Below are 21,511 nucleotides of genomic sequence, written 5' to 3'. Positions count from 1 at the left end.
TCAGAGGCCACGTGAGGTTGACATCTCATTATGGCTGATGGCAACTTTGGTGACTTGGTTATGGTGAGGTTCCCATGTCTCTCACTGTAAGGGCCACCATGTGCCCCTTTGCATTTTTCATAATTGCGCTGGAGAGTAATGTTGAGGCTACATGTATACCCTGTTTGTCTTCAGACTTTCTTTTCACTGACTTTAAAGTCTGTTGATATCATCTCAGACAACTGGAACGTTCTAGAAGCTACTCCATATTTCTTTCACTCCTACATTTATTCATCGGAATTCTGTAGGGAAGCACTATTATTTTTTCCCATCTATTTATCCATTGATTGATTGATTTGATTGATTGATTGATTTTGGTTTTCAAGACAGGGTTTCTCTCTATAGCCCTGGCTGTCCTGGAACTCACTCTGTAGACCAGGCTGGCCTTGAACTCAGAAATCCGCCTGCTTCTGCCTCCCAAGTGCTGGGACTAAAGGCGTGCACCACCACCGCCCGGCTCAGTGACTGATTTATATCTGAGGACTTCATATTTGTTTTGTCTCATTGCAGGGAGAGAGACAGAGGGAAAGTACTTTGCCTTGGTTGGTTTGAAATAGGGTGTTGGTATGTATCCTAGGCCAACCTACAACTTTTGATCCCTCTGTCTCTGCTGTGATCTCGAATGTGAACCACCACACCCAGTGGGAAGAAGAGAGAATCCTTATGATCTGACCTGTCTTCGCAGAAAAAAAAAATCTGTGGAGCTTTGGATCAGAGTGGTTGGTAATGAGTCGGTAATGGAGACCAGTTATGCTAGCTTACAACCGAAGGTTTTCCACTCCAGTGCCTCCTTCTCAGTCCTGGTCTTACCAGTCGCCATCACCCTTAGAATAACTTGTCTGTGATCAAACAGCCTCTGCTCCGCGAGGTTAAATCAAGGTGAAGGGATGACCCGCTTAGCGTCAGCTCCTCCGTAGAGCTCCAGTGCCAGTCTCTGGCACTTTCTCTCAGCTAGGAATGTGGTCCCCAGCTGCCTCCTGCTCATCTCCAGATAATGGCTCAGAGAGCCCCGGTGAGACCGCAGGAGAGCTGATGCTTCAACAGCTGAGGCAGTTCACAAACAGTGGGAGGAGGCTTCCTGCTTTTACTTTTGATGCATCCTCCAGGACAGGTTTCCCTGGCTTCCCTCCTCCTGCTGCCTGGCATTTCAGAGCTGTGTGCTGGCTTTTCCCAGGAAAAGTACTAAGGGCCACCCTTTCTCCTTGGTGTATTTACATAGGTGACTGAGGGGTAGAGTCCCTCCCACTTGCTCTGATCTGAGCTCAGGCTGTCCTGCCCTTTATCTGCAAGCTCACCTGTTGGGAAGGGAATCGCTGGGGATCCCCGCCTCTGTGGGTGGAGCCTAAGCCGAGGGTGACTTGCTCTCCGCCCTGCTCCTGAAGGGAGCAGAAGGGGGTTTGCCCTGTGGGGATGTTTCTGTTTGCTCAGGGTAAGTGAAAACTGTTGGAATGAGATTCGGGACCTTTATATTGTAGGGCGCTAACCCAAGAACCTTTTTCTGATGTCTTTTTCATAGTGTGTTCTATCTGGGTTTTGTTTTCCTTTCTTGCCTCTTTTTTTTTTTTTTTTAACTTTTGTTTTTGTTGTTCTTTGGTTGGTTGGCTGTTTTATTGTTTGTCTTAGTTGTTTTGTTTGTTCTTGTGTTGTTTTCCTGAGAGTTCTCACCATGTAGCCCAGGTTGACCTGGAACTCACTGTGTAGTGTGGCTGGTCTCAGCTCACCGTAATCGTCCTACTTTCTAGCTTCCCAAGAATATGTATTTTTAAAGAAAAATAAGCAACTACACATTAAGTTTCAGCCTAGTTAAGAAGCCATACATGGTCCAGTGTGCAGTTAGTGCTTCTGTCTGGGAATTTCCAGCCACTCTCTACTGTCTACAGCCAAGGCTACCCAGTTTCTCAGGGCTTATCCATCTGCCTAGTCTGTCTTCTTATCTCATTCAGATCAGGCAGTGCTCTGTGCTGCTCCTTCGGGTTCCCACTGCAGCTCCCCTGGAACGTTCAGAACTGTGCTCCCAGGAGGAGGGACTGGGCAGACCTCCCGACGATCCATTGCCAACCTGCCCATAAAGTAAAGGAAGTTTTTGAACCTCATTTTGCTTCTGCCCATTCCTTCTTGGATGTTGTTTTTATGCAGATGAGTTTCTGGCCTGCACATTTTTTGTCTTTTCTGATGCCGGTTTCTGCTTATCGGAAAGTGAATTTTTTTTTTTTTTTTTTTTTTTTTTTTTTTTACTTCTCACAAGAAGGGCTTTACTGTGCATGGTGGCCCCTCACATCCATCTCCCCGAGGGCTGGCATTTTGTGTGTAACCACACCTGCCTTCTCCTTCACGGGGTTGCACATAACCCAGGCTAGCCTTGAACTCAAACTCTTTGTATAACCAGAGGATAACCGTAACTCCTGTTTTTCCTGGCCCCTGTCTCCCAAGTGCTGGGATTACAGTAGTGTGCCCCCACGCCTGGCTTCTCAAATCCTGTGAAGATGCTCCATATGGTTTAGAATTCTAGGCAGGTTAAGTTTTTCTCTGAGCTCTGCTTTTTGCAGTTTTTTGTACTATGCTTTTATAGAGCATATAGGATAATGGTATTAATTAGAGCATCGTCTGTCTGTCTGTCTGTCTGTCTGTCTGTCTTGTCTTGTCTTTTCTTCCTTTGACAGGGTTTCTCCGTAGCCCTGGCTGTCCAGGAACTCATTCTACAGATCAGGCTGACCTCAAACTCAGAGATCAGACCGCGTCTACCTCCTGAGTGCTAGCGTTAAAGGCATGCGCCACTACCACCTGGGTAACACAGCATGTCATACATACCTGTCATCATACTTTTGCCCACAGTCCCCCCCTCCCCCCACTGCCTCCTCTCTCGACAATCGATACCTCACTCTGCTCCCTTCCAGCCTACATGGCTTCTGAGGGTATGGTGTGTGTCATTCTTACCTTTGCTCTTCCATGGGTGATTTCTCTCCTCTAGGCCCCTCTCAGTTGTGCTAATTTAAAAAAAAAAGTTTACTCCTTTACAGTTTCTTTTTTCACTTGTGTGCATTTCAAAGTACATATAATGTACTTTAATCATATCATGTTCCATTATCCTGTCTCCTTCCTTTAAAGCCCCCTCCTACTTTCAGCTTTTTTTTTTTTTTGTATGTATTTGTGGCCCACTGCATTTAAGTAGGCTTACCTGCATGAGTATGGATTTGGGATCGCCTTGCAATTTCTCCCAGTCATAACTTCAAAGATTCCTGGAGTCAGTTCCCTTTTCTTTTTGTACTCCTAAGTTTCCTGCAGTATGGACTCTACACCTTCTGTGGACCTCTCAGGCCTTGGATGCCCTGTTCTGCTTTTGGTTTTGGTGCCTGGCTCCCCCCACCCCCACCTTTTTCCCCTTCCTCTTAAGAGTTAAGATGTCCACAGTTTGGAGGTATTTCCTTCAGGCAGGTTCAGCCCATGTGGAACTCCGCCTCCCCTTTTACATACAAGGTAAGAAGAGAGAAAGGGAGGGAACCTCTGAGTATCTTCTCAATTTTAAGAGAAAGATCCAGCCCTCTCACTAAGCTTTAAAGTCATCTTTGTCCATGAAAGGAAGTGTTGGCTGGGCCGGACCTCTGTGCATGACTGCACTCTGGCATTGTTGAGAGCATGGTTACTTCCTTTTCCTTTCCTTTCCTTTCCTTTCCTTTCCTTTCCTTTCCTTTCCTTTCCTTTCCTTTCCTTTCCTTTCCTTTTTCCTTTTTCCTTTCCCACAGACTTTTCAATCCTGCTTCTGCCCTACTAAAGTTGTGATTTTAAGGTTGTGTCAGTTGTTACACTTAGTGCAGTGCCTGTCTCTGGGGTGCTTTGGCTCAGGCAGCATGCCGTGGCCAAGGACAGGTGAATGGAGCTGTCTGGGCAGTGTCCTAGGGCTCTGGACATATTGCATATTGATTTCGTCGTGATTGCTATTTGTGGCTGTGCCACATGAATGGTAAGAGAAACTCTGGAGTGCACACATTCAGAAATACCCTCGATGCCAGAGACCACAGGGCTGGTTTTTCAGGTCTTATCTGGCATTCTGTCCTCGGAAAGTGACTGAGAAATCACTCTTATTATACTCCTGATGGCAGGTCCTGTGTTAGCAGGCTGTGGTGTTGGAACTCCTCCCTGTTGTAAAATTCAGTATGGAACCATTGTTAGGTAGGGAAGAAACCGGAAGGAAGGAATCAGAGCTGATGTTCTAGAAGTTTCCTCTTTTTCAGCTGCTCTGCCCTCAGATCTAGACTGTTCTTTTTATTGGGGTTCCAGTTATGTCAAAACTTTATTTTAATGAACAGGTTTTTCTTTTTAGTATGATTTTTTTTTTTTTTTTTTTTGGTTTTCGAGATTTAGTATGATTTTTAAAGAATAGATTTTCTTAACTATTTTTAGAGTGGCATTTATCTTTTTTCTTATCTCTTCAGTTTCTTATTTGTATTCTCTGCTTTTAATGGGGGGGGGGAGGGGAGAGAATATAATGAAGAGAAAGCCTCGGCACCATGCACCGTGCATCAGATTTACTCCAAAAAGAACATCTATAAAGCACTGTATAACATTAATTAGCTTGAATTTGGAATATCTTGGTTGCTATTTGGGCTCTCCCAAGCTTCCAAACTGACAGTCTCTGGGTTATTCCAGTTGTGCCGACAGAGAGGTTTGGACAGCATACACAGTAGAGGGGTGTGTGTGTGTGTGTGTGTGTGTGTGTGTGTGTGTGTGTGTGTTGAAGGGGGAAAGAGCAGGATTGAAATATTGAGAACAAGGACATTTTGGCACCACTTACTATTGACTAAGTTAAAAAAAATGCTAATCCCTCTGTTTATACTATTTTTATGTGTTAGTCTATAAACATGTCTCAGAAATGGAGGGTGAGGAGAAATAAACTTCATGGTAGCGAAGAGATGTGTAGACCATTATGGGCCAGTGTGGTGAAACCCAGTACAAGGAAAGGGGATTACCTTTTCTCCTAATCTGTGGTGTTAGTCATCTATCTGTCCGTCTCTTAGTAGGCTTCACTGTCATTATTCAGTCAGCAAAGCAAAAGTCCCCAGTATACTTTGGGAACATGTGACATTTAAAAAGAACGTCTTCTTCCAGAAAGGACTGTATGTTCCTCTGGGGTTGTATTACCCCAGATAAATACCTTTCTTCCCACCAATCTATGTCTTTTGCTGTTTGGTAGGTAGTTGGGGTAGATAGAATCCAGGGATTTGTGCATACTGGATAAGCTCTTTACTCGTGGGCCACACCCTCACACCTTTATATGGGTTTGTGTTTACATAATGGGATTCTGGGATCCTGGGAAAGGCTGTACAAGAATTTAGCAATGGGATGGGGGAGAAATGGGGTCTGTAGGGCAAAATTATACATTGGCGTTTGTTTTTTTCTTGTAAATTTATTGTCTATTCAAAAGAGTACTTAAAATGAATATGGGGAGGGGCTAATGATTTGTTAAGTTTGGTCATGAGTCCATACATAAATAAGGTAGTCTTTGTATTAATGTGAATACATTTCTTGTGCCTGTCAATTTTTAAGACAGATGAAAGAAAAGCCGGATGTAGTGGCATTTTAATATAGACCTGTTTTAAGACAACACAAAATAGATGAGGAAGATTACCAGCAACACACAAACAGAACCTGAGAGTCAGCATTCCATCCCCAGCTGAGCAGGTGGTGTTGGCAAGGGGAGCCTGAAGACCCTCAGCCCGAGTTCTGACAGACCACTTAACACATCACTGTGATACATTTCCTTCTCTGTAAGGAGCATGTGGGTATGTATCATGGTGGGCTTCGTCTTCTGTGGTCATGGATACACTAAACAGTAGACAGGCAGGTAGACCGCTCAGTGAGAGGATTAAGAAATATGGTCACTTTGATTGGTAGTATCAGCAGTCTTCCTTGTCTATTTTATATTGTCTTAAAATGGGACTGGCTATGTTGCCTACCTGGCCCCAAACTCTGGTTCAGATGACTTCCCTGCCTTGGTCCCAAGGTGTATGCTACTCTATCCAGCTGTTTCACATCTATTTTAAATTTGTTTGTATCTTATACTTGTGACTTCTGTCTGGTTGACAGCCAACATGTTTTGGAAAGCTAGTGCACCTGGAAGGCCATAAGGTCCGGTCATAACGGCTCCTCAGAGAGCGTCAGCAACAGAAGTCCTCTGGTGCTTATTTTCAAACCTAAAGCTGTCACCCATGGGAAGTGGCACTATTAGGAGGTGTGGCCTTAGTTAGGGTTTCATTGCTGTGAAGAGACACGATGACCAAGGTCACTCTGATAGAGGAAAACATTTAACTGAGGCAGGCTTACAGTTTCAGAAGTTCAATCCATTATCATCATGCAGGGAGCATGGCAGCATGCAGGCAGACATGGTGCCAGGAGAGCTGAGAGTTCTACATCTGGATCCAAAGGCAGCAGCAAGAGATTGTCTTCTGCAGGTCACCAGGAGGAGGGTCTCTAACGCACTGGGTGACACTAGGAGTCCTCAAAGCCCGTCTACACAATGACACACTTCCTCCAACAAAGCCACACCTCCTAATAGTGCCGCTTCCCATGGGCCAAGCATATTCAAACCACCACAGTCACCTTCTTTGTTTTTCTGATGCATCACAATCCTCCAGGGTCATCACAGCTGAACTACCTCTGAGCCTTGGCTTTCAGACCCCATTCAAGTAAACATCTGATGCTTATGCTAGAATGCTCTCAAAGCTTTTCATGTGGTCTGAATCCCACACCATCAGCACTTCTCTCTGTGGCTCTGGCCACACTCTTGTTTTAAACACTCCAAACTTATTCTCACCTCAGGGATGTGGCATTCTTTGTTCCTTCTTTACTAAATAACACATGCACACAGGCACGCACACACACACACACACACATGCACATGCACAGGCACACACAGGCACACACACACACACAGGCGCACACACGCGCGCACACACACACACACACACACACACACACACACACGCACACGCACACACTGTCTAAGTGATCACTGAGACTGAGGATTCTTCTGCCTCCATAACTTTAAAGATTTTTGATTCCTTGAAGCTCGTTACCACTGTCTCAGTCCCAGGCCCTCAACGTCTCGTATCCTGGCTGGCAAAATATTCAATTTATTTACTGTGCTATTGGTGGTACCTTCCTAAAACTCAGATTGGAGCCTGTCTCTCCCTGCCTGGGGCACTGAGCCACAGCCATCTTTTTATTGTGGTATAGTGTAAGACACTTAGGAGTTTCCTGTCTCCTTTCTCATCATCCTACCAGCTGCATGTGCCGCTTGGACCATGTCTGAGCCATGTTTTGTGTTCTCCCATATTGGCTATGCCATTCCTTCTGCCTGAATATCCTTCACTTCCATATCTCACAGCCTTTGATCTTGGTGAACTCTTACAGAGCTATACTGTGCAGTCTTTTATCACTCTAATGGGTGCTGGAGAAGGGGAGTCTATAAAGAACAGGCTTCTGACAGACATGCTGATACCTTCCTGTAATCCCAGTACTCAGCATCCAGGGTGGGAGGCTTGGTACTTCAGGCCAGTCTGGGACACTTAGCAAGGCTCCATAATAAGTAAACAAATAGGTTTATTTCAGTTCACAGTAGAGACAGTTCCAGTCTGTGGCCTTGCTGCTTTTGAGGCCTGTGGCAGGGCAGTAAGTGACATTGGTTGTGTATGCACAGCTGCTCACCTCGTGTCCAGGGAGAACGAGGAAGAGTAGTGTCTTAGTTACCTTCATGTTCCTCTTATACTCCAACAAAAGCAACTTCATGGAGAAGTAAGTGTGGCTCACAGTGCAGAGGGGCACACCCCAATCATGGTGAGCGGGGCGCGGCCCGGAGACCAGCTCCTCTGCTTGGCAGTAAGGACATAAAGGAACTACTTGTTGCTCGGCGTTTGACACGGAACAGAGATCCTGGGCCAGAAGTAAGGCTGGATTAGAATCCCTTAGGCCCACCCCTTACAACCCACTCCCTCTGTCTAGACCTAAAGGTCCCACAGCCTCTCAAAAATGTGAGCCTCAGGAAGACATTTGACGGTCAAACCATAACCCTAACCCATTAGTATTGTGTTGTATATGTAACCTATTATAACCAGAAGGAAAGCCAAGGTGAAAAATTTTACTTAACATATACCTAACCCAAAGCTCAAAACCGGTCGTATCAGGTTTAGAAACTAGAGTAGAAACCAAGTTTCCTTTATCTGGGCTAACAAGATGAAGGATAAAAAAACAAGAGACCAAGAACAGAACAAGTGTATCCCAGCTTGCCGTGGACCTCTCTGACCCCCTGAGCCATTAGACCCCACACCTCCTCAGTGTTGAGTCAGCTCTTGGAGGGGGGTGGTATTGGAGAGCTGTAGGCCAGAAGTACAGCACCTCAGTACTTGACACCCTTGTTTCTAGTCCTTGGACATCAGGTTCCCCAGAAGCCAGGCTGTGACCTCAAGCCAGTCTCTCAAGGGTGGCTTGGCTTTCTGCAATGTCACCCACTATTTCTAGTTCATCACTGTTTGGCCTGTGTTTACCCTTCTGGTTTCAGGCCACAGGCAGAGCCATAGTAGCTCCCTGTCTCATCACCATGGCTGGACCCTGTGTGCCTTGACCACAGTTAATTCTGAGAACAGTCTCTGTGTAATTACCTTTTACATTAAAAAAAAAAAATAGTTATTTGTGTTTGTGTGGATGTGTGCACTCTCCATAGGAGGGGGCACATATGGCTCAGTCAAAGGTTGATTCTCTCTTTCTACCCTCATGTGGGTTCCAGGGATCAAACTCAGATTGTCATCTTTGCACGGAAGTGTCTTTGGGAGCTAAGCCATCTGGCTGGCCCCGCCCCATTTTTATAATCACTTCAGAAATACTTCTTAGATCTGGAAGAGTGGTTGCCATCAATACTTTCTCCTGTCCATTCCCATGTCCTCCGTCATCCATCCTCAACTTCTTCCTCCCCTTTTGCCCTTCCTTTTGGGTAGGTCTGTCTAACAGGCTTGTGTCCTGCCCACCCCCCAGGCTCCATTCCATCAACTCATTGACAGCAAGAGTGAGGGCTTGGGATATATTCATCCTCATCTTATCAAGGGATTTCCTGAATCACAAAGTATGTCTAAACTACAGCAATATCTCCCCGCAGTCTCAGCTGTCAGCATGAGATAGATGCCTGGATGGTCATCTCACTCTGATGCCAGAAGTACTACACAGCAGCTGACTCGTGACCCTGGCTTTCTGTAGTCACTGACCCCTTGTAGAACTCATTCATGTTCAGTCTAAAGGACACCCACGATTTCTCCTTGGCTCCATCAGATCTTTGTGTTTTAAGGGCAGGATGCTTAAAGGTTGAAGTCACCAACTTGCAAAATGAGAAAGCCTTTCAGAGAACACTTTGTTCTCTAGACTGTGGCGTAGTGTTCGCTGTCAGGACAGGTCAGTCTCTGACTTCCATACCATTCTTCCGAGACAGTGAAACAGCAGCAAGGTCCACCCAGGCTCTGATAGAGGACTAGAAAGGCCCCAGGAAACGTTTTACCAAGCATCTACGCAAAGCCCCTTGGGGAAATAGGAAGGAATTTTAGCATTCCTGTTTTTCTGTAACACTAGAGGTTCAGGAAGACCCAGGCATCCATGACCTTATATTCAGAAGGTGTAAAATGCCAACATGTAGGAAGCCTAAATAAAGTTGTACTGACTTTGCAGCATTCCTATGTGATGTCGAAATAGGAAGTAAGACGGAAAGGACACAGTACTCCGAGAAGTAAGCATTTGTGATCCCCTGGGACCCAGGCCACCTCACTTCATGAGGGGACTCGGCTAAGAAGCTGCTGGTGCTAAAGGGTTCCTGTCCTGTGTTTCCACAGGTGCAGTGAACCTGCCACTCGCCCTCACTCCTGGCATACCACCAAACTTGGGGAGACCCAGCCTGATGTCAGCATGATGCAAATATCTCAGGGCACAGTGGGCCCTCCTTGGCACCAGAGCTACCATTCCAGGTGAGTGGCCACGGCGAGCATCCAAGGGTTTCTGTCCTTCAAAGGTCATCTGTCATCTTCACCCGCAAAACGTCTTTGTCTTCATCCTCCTCAAATGCTAACCATGTCGGTGATTCATCCTTACATCACATCCCAAACTAGATTGGTTTGGCAGGAGTCTGGAAATCGTGTGGTCATGGCTGGTTGTTTGAGATATTTATGGAACTCATTCACAGTCAGCTGTTTCTCAATACCTATTATAATCCCATATACGAGAAACCGAAAACTGCTTTCTGGGTGCCTCAGTGTCCTGTCTGCACTAGTTTAAAAAATTATTCATATTTACAACTGAATTGATGATATTTCTATATTTAAACATTCCACTTTTTTTCTCCTCCCATCAAACTGATTTGTCTAGCATGGCCCTGCAACAGAAATGACTAAGATGGAGGATCTCTCAGTGACACGTGATTTTGTTGATCCCCTGTGGTCCCTTCATTTTCTGTATGCAGCACTACTTGAACAACACACAAGTTCACACCAACTTGCAGAACAGGAAGTTGAAGGGCAAAAACTAGTCTAAGTATGGTCAGCTGATCAGTATATGAGTCAGGACAGATCTGAGGCAGGTGCCATGGTTTGTGTACATGGCTGCTAGGTTAGATTTCTGCTTCTTAGTCACCCTGGTGCTAGTTAAGGTTGTTCAAGAATGAACAGAGCCACCACGAGTATGGCAAAGGGATCTATTCTAGAAATTGGGCTTCATGCATCTGAGAGGAACTGGGGAAAGGGGACCCAAACCTGAAGAGAAGGCTGAGTTGGGATTCCCCACAGCAGATGTGTGCACAAGGTAGCCATTTGACCGTGAGGACTCAGGCTCCACACAGTATTATCACTTGAGTCATGCGGAGACAGGCGATGGTAGGGAGGTGGAAGGTCATTTCGATGAGATGCAGGTAGTGGCGTTTGCGTTTCCGTGCGTGTTAAGCTACTAGGAGGCTTTTGGAAGGATTATTTAACAGATGGTGGCTGTACTTTGGGGAAAGATAGGACTCAATTAGAGCCCTTAAGGACCATGATTTGCTCAAAGGCAAATCAGACCTCTCAGTGGTAGACACAGGATAAAATTCTCCCATCATATTAGAGGAAGAAGTGGCTCCTGGTTACTTTCCTTCCTGTAGACCTTCCTCTCCCCTGTTGTAGCTCTTTTAGTCCTTTAAGGAGGCCAATTCACCACATCTGAGCCATCTGCTCCAGAGCCGCGGTCCCCTCACATCAAGCCCCCCCTTGCATTACAGGGGCTTTGCAAGGCAAAGTGTGGGTACCCAACAGATGGGGAGGTGGGAGAGGGGTGTGGAATAGTAGAGTGCTTGAGGGTTTAGGTTGACCTTGCTCCTTCTCAGTCCAGCCTGCTCATGGGCCTGAGCACTCTCTGATCTTGCCTTTCTCTCCTCTAAAATGTAAGTTAATGATACCTACATTACCTGGTCATTGTGAGCATTAAATAGAGAGATGCATGTATACGGTACAAACACTCCATACATGACAACTGTAATAATCAGGCTGAAGCTCTAGGGATTTAGTGACACCTGCCTGCTAAAGAACTTAGCATAAGGCAGAACACACACATGAGTATAGGTGCATCTTAATAGAATGCTGTTGGATGGTGGGATTTTTAGAACCTCCCAGACCCTCACTTTCAGACTGTTGTGGTCAGTGTGTGGGACACCTGCTTGCTGTGACTGCTGGGCTCCATAGGCCCTCAGGAGTGGGGACATTGGCATCAAAGTACAGTATTCTGAGGGCCACGCTGCTCCTCTCCCCTTCCTCCTGTCTCCCATAGGTGGGTTAGAGGGGTACGGTGACTAGCCCCTGCCCCTTTGATGTTGATGTGGTTATTGTCACAAAAGCACCATGTGACTCTAGGAGAAAGGCAAACTCACATTACCCAGAATACTTCGAGTATACGTGTCCTCGTGTCCTCTCCCACCTTAGCTCAGGCGCACCTCTGCAGCTCTGTCACAGGGTATCCCCTCCCTCCAGTTTCCTCACATTCTTATAGTGGCAGCTGCAGCTAGAAAAGGACCTCTGGTATGTCCCTAGCCTCTCAGTGGCATCTAGTGATCTAATGTGCCAGCTCAGTTGGCTGGCTTCCTTCTGATGGCTTGAACTTAGTTTCTGAAGCCCAATTTCATGTCTAACTTAAGGATCTCTTTCTCATGCAGAGAAGAATGTGAGGGATTGGGAAGAGCAGGAGGGCCAAGACAGAGGCAGAGAGGCCAGTCCGATTTTAACTTGCCTTGTGAGCGAGGTTGGATTTGGAATTGCCCTGAAACTTGATGTTAACTGCTTTCTGCCTGGCCCCTGGCACTATCTCTCCGCTATCTTAACAAAGGTACCACTCATGGGTTCTAAAGTATTAGAGGATACTGAGGAGTCATATAGTGTCTCTGAAGAGAGGCTGGAGTAGCACTCCCAAAACACTAATGTACCGGACTCACTGAGATCCAGTCACCTGACATATGTGAGCACCCCTGTGTCTCAGACGGTCTCAGTGATGGGCACACTCCCTGAAGGAGATACAAAATTATAATACTGTTTCTCAAAAAGTTGTCCACAAAATGAAAGTTTGTTAAGTATTCCTTGGCAGAAAGTTTTCTAGAGTCATGTAAGTTTAGAATACTGCTTTGTGTTTCCCCCCTTAGAGGCAGCAGATGAATAATAGTTTAGGGAGGATTGAGAAGTCTGGCGGTAAACAACCTTGTTTAACTTTAGCCCAGTATTTTAAAAACAGATTCGATCATTTTAGGAGTTAAGGTTCTGTGAGTGCACATCAGGACATTTTTATATTGTGTGTGTGTATGTGTGTGTGTGTGTGTGTGCTTTTCACAATGTTTTGAACATTTAAAATTTCAAGTTTTTTTTGAAAACTATCTTATTTTGTGAGTATACGAGTGCTTTGTTCATATGCATGTATGTGTACCACATGTATACCTGGTGCCCTCAGGTCCAAAGAGGTTGCCAGATCCTTTGGAACTGGATTTATGGTGGTTGTGAACCATTAGGTGGGTGTTAGGAACTGAACCCAGGTCCTCTGCAGGAGCAACGATGTAAGAACTGCTGAACCATTTCTCCAGCCCCTAAAAATTACTTTTAAGTATGCAAAGTAGAATATCATAGAACACTTGTATCTGCCCCAGATTCAGCAAATATTTTGTTGTGTGTGCTTCCATTCTTTAAACATTGTAGATAGAATTGAGCTTGCTTTCTTACAGACAAAGCTATACAAGTGGTAGTAAGTACTGTGGGGAAAATAAAAGCAGTGTTTATAGGATGTAAGGAGAGTCAGGTGATGTTTAGAAGTGGAGACTTAAGTAAGGGAAGGAGTGAGCCAGGCGAAGGGTCCTCCATGTGGTAGAGCAACAAAGACTGAGGTGCTGGCTTAGATGGATGTGGCATCTCATGTGTTTGAGTCATTGCCAGGAGGGTCTGGGGTTGGGCAAGGACAGCAGCAGGCCATGAGACTGGAGAAGTAGCCAGACCATGGTAAGAACTTTGACCCACTAAAGTCACTCCTTGACAGTAAGGCTGCCTGTGTTAGCACCCAAACTGCAGCAGGCTTGAAGATTCTGTTCCTCACTGTTACACAGCTTACCTCCAGTAATTCATCTTAGAATCAGGAACGTCCAGGCTAAGAGAGACGAGTATTCCAGGTAACAGTGGGATGACGTATTCTCAGAAGCCAACATTATGCCTCATATTCCTTAGGCAGCCTGAGAACAGGAGTTTTGAGGGACAGAGCCCTCTGAGCTAGGAGAGTAGTCTTCCGGAATCCTCATGTGGTGCTGTCCACTTGAGGTCCACTACAGGAGGGAGGCCCCAGCCTCTCCTGGCTCTGACTTCTCCCCATGGACTTTTATATGATATCTAGAAATATGCTACATGATTTTAAATGCACTCGAATGTCTAGTCACATAAAAATGAAAACCCTAGGTAAGAACTCCAGATTTGTCTTTCTTTGGAGAATAGTAAATCACAATGTTTAACATGAGGAGATTGTTGATTGACTTTTATTTATTCCAATATGGCTTCTCCATTGACATATAAGTTCTTTTTTTCTTTCCTTTTTTCTTTTTGGCGCCTTGCATATGCTAGGCAAGGACTTTACCACTGAGCTATGCTCCTCGCCCAAACATGTTTCATATTTTTACTTGATATGTATAGTTGTTTTGTCTGCATGTATGTCTTTGTACCTCATATATGCATAGTGGCTGCCAAGGCCAGAAGAAGAAGCCAGATCTCTTGGGATTTGAGATACAGACAGTTGTGAGCCACCATGTAAGTGCTAAATTGAACCCCAGTCCTTTGGAAGAACAGCTGGTCCTGTTAACTGCTGAGTCATTTCTCCAGCCCCTTATAGTAAATTATTAGAGCAGTCTTAAGCTTATAGCAAAATTGAAGCTACAAAGATGTCCCAAACTCCCCAGTCCCCACACATGCAAATTAAACTCTCCTATTATTAACAAAAACAGGTTTTTTTTTTTTAAACACCAATTTCTGGGATATGAAAGGCCAATATGAAAGGCTTTCCCTCTCCCCAACCCAGAGGAGCTTAGAAATACAAAGGTCACACTCTCCTGAGGATGGCTTTGTTGGTGGAATTCAGCCTAAGGACCTCCTGTGGCTAAGACTTCCTCTCCCTTGCCTGAACCTTTCTCCTTCCTGCTTTCACCCCCACCCCCACTCCATTCATTCATTCATTCTCTCTCTCTCTCTCTCTCTCTCTCTCTCTCTCTCTCTCTCTCCCTCTCTCCAGCCTTTTCTGGCTCTAACTTCTTTTCCCTGTGGATTTCTCCATTCAGCTGTGTGTTTAGCTTCTCCCCACAAACAAATTTGTCCTTACTATCGTCGAGACTCCAGGAAGGTTGCCAGAGTCTAGCTTTTGACTCCTTAAAAAGGAAAGATACTAACTAAAGTCCTACGAGTGTGCTCCCCAAGTCCCATCTTTTCACATGCCTGTTTGCTGACTAAGCTTTTCTCGGTTCCCCCACAAGTACCTACAACAGACAGAAAACTCTCTCCTCTGTCCCTCTCCCTTCCCTTCTTTGCCTCCCCCCCCCTTCGTTTCTTGGCATGTGCAAAATGTCAGCACAGCACAGCAAGTCGTGTCAGCGTTCTGCCCCTGCCCATGGCCGGCCTCTTCTAGTTAGCCTGGGTGATTAATTAGAGGCACATAAGGTTACAGCATTGAGCAATTAGTCCTAGTGGTGACACAAGGAAGTGGAACAAGCCCCGAATAAGGCCCTTTTTACCCACCCTTCTGAAAACGGAACCTCTTGCATAAGAGTGGATTTATAAACCGAGTCCTGTGTCTGTGAGCCCACTAAATAACCCCTCAGCGGACTGACTGCCTTGTCTCCTGTTCTCCCAGCTCTTCTACGAGTGACCTCTCCAACTATGACCATGCTTATCTGAGGCGGAGCCCTGACCAGTGCAGCTCCCAGGGGAGCATGGAAAGCCTGGAGCCCAGTGGCGGATACCCACCCTGCCATCTTCTTTCTCCTGCCAAGTCCACGAGCAGCATCGACCAGCTAGGCCACCTTCACAATAAGAGAGACTCGGCATATAGCTCCTTCTCCACCAGTTCTAGCATCTTTGAGTACCCACCCCCTGGTGGCTCTGCCCGAGAACGTTCAAGTTCCACGGATATGATTTCTGCCCGGGGTGGCCTTCTCGAAGGGATGAGGCAGGCAGACATTCGCTATGTCAAGACAGTCTACGATACCCGGAGGGGAGTATCTTCTGAGTATGAGGTGAACCCTTCAGCCTTGCTTCTTCAAGGTAGGGATGCCCACACCTCAGCCGATAGTCAGGGCTGTGCTAAATGGCATAGCATTCCTCGGGGCAAGGGAACGCCTTCCCTGTCCTGGAGCCAGCAGTGTTCTGGTTCCCTGGAGACTGCTACTGACAACCCGCCCCACAAGGCAGGTGCACCCATGCCCCCAACCCGCAGTGATAGTTATGCAGCTTTCCGCCATGGCGAGCGTCCCAGCTCCTGGTCCAGCCTTGATCAGAAGAGGTTCTACCGGCCTCAGACAAACTCTTCAGGCTCCCAGAAAACCCCATTCCTGGAGGAACAACTGCATACAGTCCCAGAGAGGAGTCCAGAGAACAGCCCCCCAGTGAAACCTAAGCATAATTATACCCGGAAGACGCAGCCTGGCCAACCTCTGCTGCCCACTGGCATCTATCCGGTACCTTCTCCAGAGCCTCACTTTGCCCAGGTGCCCCAGCCCTCTGTGAGTAGTAATGGTACAGTCTACCCTGCACTAGTCAAAGAGAGTGGATACACAGCTGCTCAGGGAACTTGTAACAAGATGGCTGCCTTAGATGAGAACGGAAATCAAAAAGAAGCTAGCAGGCCTGGGTTTGCCTTCTGTCAGCCCCTAGAACAGGACTCAGTGACTCTTGTGGAGAAAAAGCCAGAGCCCGCGGCCAAATACCTCTACAAAGTCCATTTTTCTTCAGTGCCTGAAAATGAAGACTCTTCCCTAAAGAGACACGTCACATCTCCCCATGGCAATAGCCCATATCCCAGTGAGAGAAAGAACATTCATGGTGGCAGCAGACCATGTTCTAATCAGCACAGTCTCGCATCCCCTCAGGCCCAGGCCATGCTCGTGGGTGATGACAGGAAGCCTTCCAGGCTCTTTCAGCCTTGGGATGGAGACTTTCAGGAAGATCACAATGCCAACCTCAGGCAGAAAGTAGAGAGGGAAAGCCAAGGCCAGGGCTTGTCAGGCAACTTTGGCAGAACCAAGTCGGCCTTCTCATCTCTCCAGAATATTCCGGAGAGTCTAAGAAGACCAAGCAGCGTGGAGCTCGGAGAAGCCCCGGAGGTTTACCCCGGTGGCAGGTCCACCTGTGCCCCCACCACCAAGGTGGAGGACCCTGGAAGGAAAGCAGGGCCCGACCACAGAGGCTTCCTGGATAGGTCTGTTTCCTATCCAAGGCCCGAGGGGAAAATGAACGCTGTAGAATCTTTCCACAGTGCAGACTCCAGGTATGAAGAGCCCCCGGCCCCACCGCTGCAGCAGCAGCAGCAGCAGCAGCAGCAGCAGCAGCAGCAGCAGCAGCAGCAGCAGCAGCAGCAGCAGCAGCAGCAGCAGCAGCAGCAGCAGCAGCAGCAGCAGCAGCAGCAGCAGCAGCAGCAGCAGCAGCAGCAGCAGCAGCAGCAGCAGCAGCAGCAGCAGCCATCCACTGTGAGCCAGAGGCGCCTGAGCGCCAGCAGCACGTCTGCCCTGCAGTACAGGAAGCCCCACTGCTCCGTGCTGGAGAAGGTTTCTAAAATAGAGGAGCGAGAGCAGGGGCGCCACAGACCCCTGAGTGTGGGCAGCTCCGCTCACGGCCTCAGCTACAGGCCCAGTAGGACCGGCCCGACTCCCAGTACTTTCTCCAGTGACCTTGACGAGCCAAAAGCAAGCAGCGTCCATGGCCCTGAGTCCACTGAGCACCTGCGCAATGGGGAGCAGAACCCCCCAAACGGGGAGTCTAAGCAGGAAGAGGCCTCCTGGCAGCACTGCGGCCAGCTGCCGAGGAGGGCCACTGCAGATGGCCGAGGGCCTCCTGCCCGAGGCAGTGAGCCCCCGAGGCCGGAGGCCCGCCTGCTCCGCAGCCAGAGCACCTTTCAGCTCGTCAGCGAGGCGGAGAAAGAAGCCTCCTGGCCGGAGGACAGGCCCAGCACCCCCGAGTCGCCCCTGCTGGACGCGCCCTTCAGCCGCGCCTACAGGAACAGCATCAAGGACGCCCAGTCCCGCGTCCTGGGAGCCACGTCGTTTCGTCGTCGAGACCTGGAACCGGGCACCGCCGCGACCTCGAGGCCCTGGCGCCCGCGACCTGCCTCTGCCCACGTGGGGATGCGGAGCCCGGAGGCCGCGGCGCCCTCGTCCTCCCCGCACACCCCTCGGGAGCGACACAGTGTGACCCCGGCCGCGGGGACCCCGCCCGCACCCCAGGCTGCCCGCAGAGGGCCACGCCGGCGGCTCACGGCCGAGCAGAAGAAGCGCTCCTACTCGGAGCCTGAGAAGATGAACGAGGTGGGGGTCTCGGAGGAGGCCGAGCCCGCGCCCCGCGGCCCACTGAGGCCCGCGCAGCAGCGCTTCTCGGAGAGCACCGTGGCCGACCGGCGCCGCGTCTTCGAGCGCGACGGCAAGGCCTGCTCCACGCTCAGCCTGTCGGGCCCCGAGCTGAAGCAGTTCCAGCAGAGTGCCCTGGCCGACTACATCCAGCGCAAGACCGGCAAGCGGCCCTCCGGAGCCGCCTGCACGCCGGAGCCCGGGCTGCGCGAGCGCGCACAGAGCGCCTACCTCCAGGCGGGCCCCGCGGCGCCCGAAGGCCCCGGCCTGGCCTCCGCCTGCAGCCTGAGCTCGCTGCGGGAGCCCGAGGCGCTGCCCCGCAAGGAGCACCCCCATCAGTCCGCCGCAGATGGACCACAGGCACCCCGAGATCGCAGCAGCTCCTTCGCCAGCGGACGCCTAGTCGGGGAGCGACGACGCTGGGATCCTCAGGCCCCCAGGCAGCTGCTCAGCGGACCGAGGGGTGTCCAGAGGATGGACAGGACCCCTGGCGGGCCGCCTTCCTGGGGCATGGTGGCCGGGAAGGCGGGGAAGTCCAAGTCAGCCGAGGATTTGCTGGAGCGCTCGGATTCCCTGGCGGTCCCTGTGCATGTGAGGTCCAGGTCGTCTCCCACCTCCGACAAGAAAGGTCAGGTAGGTGCAGCCAAGCCAGCTAGCCTAGGACTGGCCCCCTCCGACTCTGACAGCTTTAGAGGGGCTCTCCCAAAATCTCTCCTTTATGTTATTTTTTTTTTTTTTAAATTTTAAATCTGAGAAAGTAATATTTTTTTGTTTCTGCGATTTTCCCTCTCAACCTTTCCTGGTTTCCATTCAAAAAAATATATAAATTCTATATAGTTGTTTTGGTTTTTTACATGTATAGTTGTTTTATGGCTGATTACCGTTCTGGCAGTTGAACACGGGGTTCTGTGCCTGCCATGCAAGTACTGTAACCACGGAGCTATACCCACCCAGCCTCTTACTTTTTCTGTTGAGATAGGGTCTCACTAAGCTGTCTAGGCTAGCCTTGAACCTTTCAGTCCTTCGTTCTCAGAATTACAACTAGTCGAAATAAACCTTTGCCACCCGGTCTGGCTTTTGATACTTTGTGTAGGGTGTGTGTGTATGTGAAATTTTAGGAAACATCCCATCTCCCAGTGTGTTAAAACACGTACATACACAGACCCACTCATACACATCCTTCTGAGAGAATATGCTGTATTCCTTCAGGCAGTTTCTTTTCAGAACTATGTAGGAATATTCTCTCCGTGGTGTAACTCCCACCAGAGATGATTCAAAGCCCACAGTCCTGTTTTCCTCCCTATTTGTAGGTACAAGATTTTTCAACTACTTTGTACAACAGTAGCTTTGGACATAGAGCACCAAGGAATTTCTTCTTCTCTCCCGATATTGTAAAGATAATACAAAAAAGGAGGGGGATTTATTCACTTTTAATCCCAGCACTCAGGAAGCAGGTGCATCTCTGTGAGTTCAAGGCCAGCATGGTCTACATACTGAGTTCCAGCATAGCCAGGGCTACGTAGAGAGACCCTGTCCCGAAAGAAAAAGAAAAAAAGATAGAAAAGCATAGGCAAACCCACATCTCCTGTTACATGTCATTATTCTGTCTGGGCGGATTAGATGGATTAGATGCTTTGCTTTCCCCTAAGTGTTTTATAAACCAGTCACTTGGGAAATAGACTTCAAGCAGACTTTTTAGAAAAGCAGTGAGGTTTCCTCAAACCCCAATTAAGTTGGTTGTATTATTTAGAAACCGTGTTTTAGAAAGGTAACTGAACATTGAATGGTATTTAGGCATCCTTTTACTAAGGGGACACCACACTTAATTGATATTTAATTGGGAACTATGAGGCAAAGGCAGGAATAGTCGGGAAATACTCAGCTTCACAGCAACACTCTGAGACATTCTTGAGCTGCCTCCTGTGCCTAGCAGCTAGTCCTGCCTGACTAGAGAGATGCCTGTGGGCTAACTTCATGCATACTCTTCATCTCTTACCTTATTTGTGGTTAAAACAAAACTTTGACAGTGAAGACACACAAGAAGAATATCCTCTTTGGGTTTCTACTAGGTTGAGAAGACTTTTTCCTTCTGTCAATGACTTTTGAGGATATGTATGGCTCAGTGGTAAAGAACTTGCCTGGCATGTACAAAGCCCATTACTTTGGGGGTGAGGGTGGTAGTGGAATCGAGGAGGGATATCTTGATTAACAGAAAACTTGATAAATTCTCTCAATAGCTGATTACTGGGTTTAACTCCCATACCCTCTTAAATGCATACCCACATAAATACCATTTCAAGAGCCAGATCACACACATGCAGAAGGTTAGCTTCACTCATATACTGAAATTCAAAGGATGTAATTGAACTCTACTGAGTGCCAGGAGCTCAGATGGCGATCAGGTTGTTCCAGTTAACTATTGGCAAAACCTGGTCCGTTTGTGTCAACAGGGAAGGGTGGTAGGGTGAGACTTAAAGGGCTGAAGGGGTCATGAAAACAGGAGCTTCCGTTCTACAGTGAGAATCAGGGGCTCAGTGTGTGGAATTCATCTTCAAGTGTTCAAACCAGGGTATCCATCAGCTGCATTTAACCCTCTGAAATTCCACAGAAAGGTCGTGGAAGAAGTCCTGGCTTGAATCCTAGTTCCTCTGTTTATTTAATTGCATGTGGAGAATTGGCAATGTTTCTGGGCTGCAAACATATACTTGAGCATGCGTGACATACTCATGTGCATGCATGCATGGATGCGTGCTGGTTTCCATGGAAATGTCAGTCAGACAGTATCCCACCCAGGAAACTTAGCAAAGTGTCTGGCACACAGTAGTATACCTGATAAGGGAATGGTGAGATTACTAACATCTGGGCATTTACTGCTTCTGCCTATAATCACCTTTGACTTTTGGGGAGCAGCAGTGGAGAGGAGAGACAGTACTGAGAATTGAACCTACAGCCTCATGCATGCCAGGCAAGCATTTTACCACTGAACTGTGTCTTTATCCAACCTTCGACTGTTTTGTTTACCTGTGTATATGTTTGCAGGGCTTTGAGGACTAAAAGGGTCTCTCAGTTGAACCCAGAGCTCACTAGTATAACTAATAAGTCAACTTTCCTGGCTTCTGCGTGCTAGAGTTCCAGGTGGGTCCCCACCATGCCCACCAGCATTATGTCAGTTCTAGGGATCTGAACTGCAGCCCCACCGTAGCAGTTGGTCTGCTTGTTATCTGTGTAGCCATCAACATGTGAGTCTTCAGTGCTTATTAGTTTCTCTTTTACGACAACAAAAACACAAATGTGGACATGAAAAGCATTTATCCCATTAGAAAGAGTAGTGAATAAGTTACTAAAATAGGCTCTACCATCAGC

At 47.8% G+C, this 21,511-nt stretch overlaps 1 protein-coding gene across 6 annotated transcripts in view; it reads left to right on the top strand.

Annotated features, from left to right (window-relative positions):
* Window positions 1-21,511, top strand: part of Shroom3 (shroom family member 3) — a 284,471-nt gene that overhangs the window by 243,976 nt on the left and 18,984 nt on the right. For 5 of the 6 annotated variants that reach the window (XM_076926480.1, XM_076926485.1, XM_076926483.1 and 2 more), the window contains 2 exons: window positions 9,903-10,034; window positions 15,445-18,781. In XM_076926480.1, the coding sequence (XP_076782595.1) occupies window positions 9,903-10,034; window positions 15,445-18,781 (3,469 nt within the window). The remainder of the gene's footprint in view (window positions 1-9,902; window positions 10,035-15,444; window positions 18,782-21,511) is intronic. The other variant, XM_076926481.1, reaches the window with a different exon arrangement.

This window comes from Arvicanthis niloticus, chromosome 27 (assembly GCF_011762505.2).
Source record: "Arvicanthis niloticus isolate mArvNil1 chromosome 27, mArvNil1.pat.X, whole genome shotgun sequence".
In the NCBI taxonomy this organism is placed as follows: domain Eukaryota; kingdom Metazoa; phylum Chordata; class Mammalia; order Rodentia; family Muridae; genus Arvicanthis; species Arvicanthis niloticus.
This window is presented reverse-complemented; position numbering and strand designations above follow the sequence as displayed.